At 41.5% G+C, this 6,968-nt stretch overlaps 1 protein-coding gene across 5 annotated transcripts in view; it reads left to right on the top strand.

The window, feature by feature from the left end:
• The first annotated feature begins 1,576 nt into the window (after positions 1-1,576).
• Positions 1,577-6,968, top strand: part of LOC101477260 (uncharacterized) — a 39,247-nt gene continuing 33,855 nt past the window's right edge. For all 5 annotated transcript variants that reach the window (XM_004547328.5, XM_004547330.3, XM_004547329.3 and 2 more), the window contains exon 1: positions 1,577-1,992. In XM_004547328.5, coding sequence (XP_004547385.2) covers positions 1,954-1,992 — 39 coding nt within the window. In that variant the 5' untranslated portion in view covers positions 1,577-1,953. The remainder of the gene's footprint in view (positions 1,993-6,968) is intronic.

The following is a 6,968-nucleotide window of genomic DNA, read 5'->3' as shown; positions in this document are numbered from 1 at the left end:
CAGGTGTAGTCTGTGCCTGCTCACGCTTCTCTGTTATTGTGAAAGTTACTGTAATTCCTTGGACATTCCCAGACACAGGAACACACTAAATCTACCATTACAGCTTGTTCACAATGAAGGGGGTAACGTTATGTATATGCAAATGTAAAAAAATATATAAAGAAAATCTATTTCCACTGACAATATAGCAACAGGGGAAACTCGATATTTAAGACTTTTGGTGACCTTTTGCACCTTACCCTTCATTGTATTTCACATATCCACCTTGTTAGAGTGTCTTACTAATTTTGAGTGACTTCATGTAGAAAAGCCTTGAAGGGAAGTAACCCTTCCCATATTGTTTGAAAAAAATAAATAAATAAATATATATATATATATATATATATATATATATATATATATATATATATATAGAGAGAGAGAGAGAGAGAGAGAGAGAGAGAGAGAGAGATAGATAGATAGATAGATAGATAGATAGATAGATAGATAGATAGATAGATAGATAGATAGATAGATAGATAGAGATAGTCATTAACAAACTGTCTATCACTTTTTGTTTCTCAGGAAACAATAACTTTTATTTTGAACTGATTAGATCTGGTCTGAATATTGTAAGAGCCCTCTTGGCTTTCTGCAGGGACAGTGCTCTAACAGAGCTCGCATTTAGAGCAGAGTATTACTGCTTTCACCACAAATGGAGAAGCAAGATGCTCACAGTAGTGCTCATAGTGCCTGCTGCATTAATACAGTTAGGCAACCATGGATTCCAATAAATGTGGTATTTGAGCTAAAAGCCATGTGAAAAAGACACACACTCTCTCTCTCTCTCTCTCTCTCTCTTTCACACACACACACACACACACACACACACACACACACACACACACACACACACACACACACAACATTTGTGCATTATATGGGGGATTGTCTCTAATGTAGTGATACACCAGCCAGTTTGCTTTTTGTCCTTTAATGGCCTGTTATAAGAAAATAACCACAGTCCATGCTGATTTATTTGGTTATCATTCCATTTTCGTTACTCTTATCACAAACAAGATTTGGCATTGGTACAGTATAGCATGAGTTTTCAGTTGTTTTTCACGAACTGGCAAATGAAGCCAAAGCTTCATGTTAATTGACGTGACCCTTTATTACTTTTACTTTATAATTAATCTGAGTGTAATCGACTTATCAGAAACCAAATGGGCGGGGGGGGGGGGGGGGGGGGTTAAAGAGTTAAACCCAGTGGCACAATGAACCAATGATAAACGACCTCTTTTAAATATTAAAGTTTCAGGATTGGCTGACTTCCTATGTGTGTGTGTGTTACTGTTCCTCACAGGGACATCTTTCAGGTTAATTAAAGTGCTTCCTGTGAAAGCACGCCCGTACCAGAAAGGTACTGCGGTGCTCTTTGGCTGTGGTTGTTATCATATTGCGGCATTTTTCCTCCCCTGTGCACCACAAGTGTGAATATCCTCAAATTAAGAATAGAGCCAAACCAGCAGCGTGCTGTAACGTAAAGCTGGAGCGCTAGGCTGCACTCATCACTCACTAAATTCAGTATGGTCTCATCTGAGGCTGTATGGGATAGGATAGGGATGTGTTAATGTGCACGGGGAGGAGGGGTTGAGCGGGGGAGAAGGACGAAGGGCGGGGAGGGGGCCTCCTACCACCGCAGGGTGCGCGGCTGAATCACCGAGCGCGCCTCCGTCGGATCTTCTCTTCCTACCGTCACACCCGCTGCTCGGTGTTGTGGGTTCGCCCCGTTGAGAAGGGGAGGACCGACGTCTCTCGCGGCAGCAGCGAGTGCTGCAGTGCGAGCGCAGCGGGGGACTCGGAAGCGAGGAGAGAGGGGGGAGAAAAAACACAAGCCCACATCAGCTGCCTTATTGCCGAAACTTGGTCTATGGAGAGATCTGCAACAGCGCCGTAGCGACGCAGGCCGACATGGAAGAGTATTTGCGGAGGGTCCAGAGCAGACTCGGGGTGAGTTAAGAGCCTTCAGCGGCGTTAACACCAGGTTGCGGGTATAATGAATGAGACCATGACGGGAAAGCTGCTACTGCTGTGCTACAGGCTGCGTTCCTGTTGCTGGAAAAGCGCACGGCAAACGCCTCTCACGTCCCCTCGGTCTTCCCGCCCCCCATGCCCACCCCCCAAAGCACCTGTAGATCGCCAGTATGACAGCACAAAAGGAAAAGAACGGCGTGTTTGGTCCAATACAATAAGCACGTTGTGTTTACAGGAACACCAGTGTGTGAATTTGAATGAGGAGATTTCTAATGAGGGGAAGGCGTGACATCAACAAGTTTAGCCGGAGGCTGTCCTTCCCTGCTATCTGGCTGCTCTGCAGATACTGACTCATAATTTGCATTTGATCCAGAGCTGAATATCTCTTCGCACACTGTCAAAAAAGCCTCATGCAAATACTAAACAGCTTAATTTATACGGATCAAATGAACGTAGAGCATCTGTGAAGCATTATGTTGCGTTCAGGGGCACATCCAGCACATCCAGCCTATGTTGTAGCAGATATGTGGTCTACATGCCTTGAGTTCATGGAGGACCCTAAAACTGCTTTTTGGGCATGTGCTTGAGAGACCCTAGTGTCTGTATGTGTGTGTCGCCATCCCCCTTTACACACAAACACACTAAACAAAAAGGGTATTCATTTCCTGTTAATACTGTCTCTGTCGTATTTGGGACATCATATTTTGGCAAGGCTTAGCATCATTTCTTTACAATGTCCAGGAAGGGGATGATCAGAAATATCTGTCTGTGTCAGATGCTCTACTGTACACCATGTACTGAAATATGACTTTAATAGTTTTAGTTTTGCTATGTTGCTCCTTATTTTCTTTGGAGGGGAAGGAAAACACCCACCACACAGTCTGAGAGGACTTGATTGGCGTTCACACATGAGCACATACTAAACCAAAACAGAGCAGTTTTTTTAGTCTTAAAGTTAATATTTTTTCTTCTCACAACCCTCTCTTAAACATCCTATACATTGAGAAATCAGCCTCACATCATGGCCCATTTAGTAGCTGCCCTCAAGCATATTTTTCATCAGCAGATAAAGGCTGTGTGTGTGTGTGTGTGTGCGTGTGTGTGTCTTAAGGAGTAGTGTAACAGGGTAATGTACATAATTGCCTGAGCTTGCTGATGCACGTCAAAGCTGAGATAAATATTTCAGAGAAAAATCTCTGTCTTGATATTGCCCGGTTATTACAGTAATTGCATATAGGTGTCTGCGATAGGCCGTAATAAAATGATATGAACAAAGTGATTTCTAGTTAAGGGAATACCAGGGAAAATATGTTGTTATGGACACCGATTGTTGTTGTAACCCAACATGCAGGGTTGCAGCATTTCTTACCCACCGTACAATACTTACAATAATTAATATACTTACAATACAATATTTCACTTATCTGTGTAAACGGCTGTCTGTCAGCACAATGCAAACCTGTCTGGGATTAAATTTTTAGGCGAGTTTAAGACCTTTTATCTGGGGAGAAGAAAAGCTCAAAGAGGCAAATCTGCAGATCAGAGCACAGCAAGGTAATTGAGTGATAAGAGGGGACGACTGATGAGTGTCATGTCATGTCAGATCCAGATAAGGTGTAACACATGTCACGATTAACAGCCATTCCTCAGTTCTCTCTCGCACACAAATGCACACACACGTACAAATTGTGTGCGAGGGCACTTTATCCCTCTCTCTCTCGTAGCTCTCTAATGTAAACTTTGATGATTCACTCTTTTGCTGACCACGCTCTCGTCTCTGTCATTCTCCTCATCCCGCTTTCTCTCCACTCTCTGCATGGCTATGGTCCAGAACAGCAATACCTCTAATTATGTTGGCTCTTAGAACTTACTGAAGCCATCTTTCCTTCTCACTCAGATTTGCTCTGTGTAGCTCCACGGCTCTAACTCCTTCACTCTTACGACATTTGGCATCGAGCTAAAGCGGCATGCTGAGTGTGCTTCGCGCATCTGTCTTTCTCAATCTGTACACTATCACACATGCAAACACAAAAAAACAGAGTCGTAGGACTGCTTTAATTGGCTTTGTTTGCGCCTTCATTCAGAAACAGGTCATTTTAAAACTTTGTATGTTGGGATGTTCTAACATTTGTCATTTTTCTCTCTTTAATTATTTAGAATTATTTAGAGCATCACATAGATTTTGTTGTTGAGACATCTATCTATCTAATTAAATAAACTGCTAGACCTATGTGATGTCAGAAAAATTAATGCGTGATAACACTTTTAAGCATTGGAATGAGGATATATTTGCAAAAAAGCAGATTTTTCTGTGAGCATAGTAGCCTAATGCTCACCAGCGTGTCTGCGTGAATGCATGGTCCATGCATAAATTGACTTTTCTTATTCATTGCAACTCAGGCTGCCTTTTGCAGTGTTTTATTGAGCATATACATTGTTTGGTGGCGAAGATGATACAATTAATCGGTCATCACTACAGGGGCCTTTCTGTGTGGAGTTTGCATGTCCTTGTTGTGCTTTGAGGCTTCTCTCCAGGTACTCCGGCTTCCTCCCACAGTGTAAAAGCACACTTGTCAGGTTAACAGGTGATTAGGTGTGAATTTGAGTGTGACTGTCTCTCTGTGTTACTCGTGTGATGGAGTGGTGACCTGAACAGAGTGTACTGATGTCTTGCCCAATGACAGCTGGGATAAACTCTGTGATTCTCACTTAGATAAGCCGATGGACGGATGGATGAGAGACCACAGCTTCAGTCAAAAATGAGTAACTTTTAAGGTTATATAGAAACTCCTAATTGAAAATTAGCATTGAAATCCAATATCTCGTGAACTGGAACTTTTTAATTAGGTTTGTGATCTTATTTTCTCTTTTTCTAGTGAGCATTTTAATTTGTTACACCAAAATATTTCTGTTATTTTCCTTTTTTTCCCAGCAGAAATTGTGTGAATTCTGCTGCAATATGTTCCTCAGCTATATGACCAAGATGTCAGGTTGAGATGAAGCGCGTGTATGGAAATTTAGGGGTGTACATCATGTAAACATCACTACGGCACATTGGTATGACCTCACACCAGGAAGCAGCTGTTCTCTGTGTGTACTTTTTATATTATTTCTATATTAAGAGGAAATCATCATAGCGGTTCTGCAGTGTGTTCTACAGACGCACGATTCAGGTGGAAGCTGAGACTCCAATAATGATTAATAGATATTTCTAATTTAGCACAATGAAGAACCGGGTGGTCCAATGATTGCAAAACCACAGGTGTAAATATTTTTAATTATTTTAGGTTGAATTAGGTTGTTTAAGTGTCTCACAACTGTTAGAGAGGGAGTGATTTTTTTTTTAAATTAATCTATTTCAGTTTTTGCTGAGAGCAAATACAATAATAAATTTTGTAGTTTTTACATTTAATCTTTATTTATCTAAGCAAAAATAAAAAATAAAATCAGAGCAGCTGTTCATGTATTTCACAAAACTGTCCTAAACCTAAACGAGGGGAGAGGATTTGAATATGGCAGCTCAGAAAGGCGAGGAGGAGAGAAAGAGAGCACTCAGATTGAAAGGTATCAGGTGGCCAGTACACATGTGCGCGCACACCAGTGTTCTCCTATTGCAGTCGAACAGACATTGGCCTTTTCTCCTGCTAATGCATCACTTCCTTTTCTCTGGCTATCTACTATTGATTTATTTTGCTGCCCTCCCTGCTATGAAGGAACGGGCAGGAGAGCCCGTCCCCCATCCTTCTCTGCCTCGCACACATTCTGTACTCTTTCTGCTTCTTATTTTATTTCCTCTTTGTGATACTTCCCCCGTCCGCTTTACCTCTTAAATTGCCCTCCCCGCTGCCCCTCCCCTCTCTGTCTTTCCTGTCACATTTTCTACCTGTTTGGCTTCCATTTTTTCCTTTTCTCCTTTCCTGCACCTCTTCTACACCTCTGACTCACCAACTATATTACAGCTCCTCATTTTGATAAGCCTTTCTTGAACTCCTTGGCCTCCTTCCTCCAGTATAACCAGACTCCTTCCGTTCTTATGATCAGGCAGCCTCAAATCTTTTTTTCTGCGCTCCCTCTGAGCGCTTTGCTCTTTATTACCTCACCCCTCATTTCATTTATCCCTCTGGCCTGAGCGGCGAGGCCATAAGAACAGAAACAAGACACTGGCTCAATTCCTTATGCACTATTACCAGTGCTTTATGTGTCTAACTATGGCATTTAGCTCCCTTAAATTACCGGACTCCATTATGTATTTGATAAGTCAACAGATTTGCTGAGTGTTTGTAAGGCTTGCAAGATGAAAGCAGGATTACCAGATAAAGTAACAAGTTAACGTGCTTTGAGAGTTTGTTTGTGCTGACCATTTTCTAAAGTCAAGTCAATTTTTTACATTACATTACAAGTACATTTAAAAACAAAACAAGGTTTAACTAAAGTGCTGTACAACTAAAATGGATAAAACAGAGCAGAAATATGCAGCAAAAAAAACATAAAACAAACAAGAAACAAAGCAAAAGCGTTGAGTTTTGGGTGAGGTCTTAATTTAAACTTTAAAGTTTAACTGTAACTACAGCAAAGGCCTGGTCTCTTCTGTGCTTTATTCTGCTTCTTGGAACATCCAGAAGCATCTGATCATCTATTAGAAGAATGCATAGTTAAAAGCTCAGAAAAGTAAGAGGGTGTCAATCCATCACAATGTAAGTGTGTTAACTGATTCCAGGACAGCCGTTGACTATCATATAACACAGAGACTGGAAGTCTACTAAAAGGCATGCAGCAGTTTTTAATTATAAAGATCAGTATCAGCCTGCTAATGTAAAAGCATAAAAATATAAGAGCAGATGTGTGGAATGGAGGTTAAGTTGGGAGGAGGGTACGGTGGCCTCAAGGTTACTGATCTTTGATAGACTGTCATGCTCCCAGTGACGTTGTTGTAAAGGTACTTGTAGCCCTGC

The sequence above is a fragment of the Maylandia zebra genome, linkage group LG12 (assembly GCF_041146795.1).
Source record: "Maylandia zebra isolate NMK-2024a linkage group LG12, Mzebra_GT3a, whole genome shotgun sequence".
In the NCBI taxonomy this organism is placed as follows: Eukaryota; Metazoa; Chordata; class Actinopteri; order Cichliformes; family Cichlidae; genus Maylandia; species Maylandia zebra.
The sequence above is the reverse complement of the archived record's forward strand: the minus strand, read 5'-3'. Positions and strand labels throughout refer to the sequence as shown.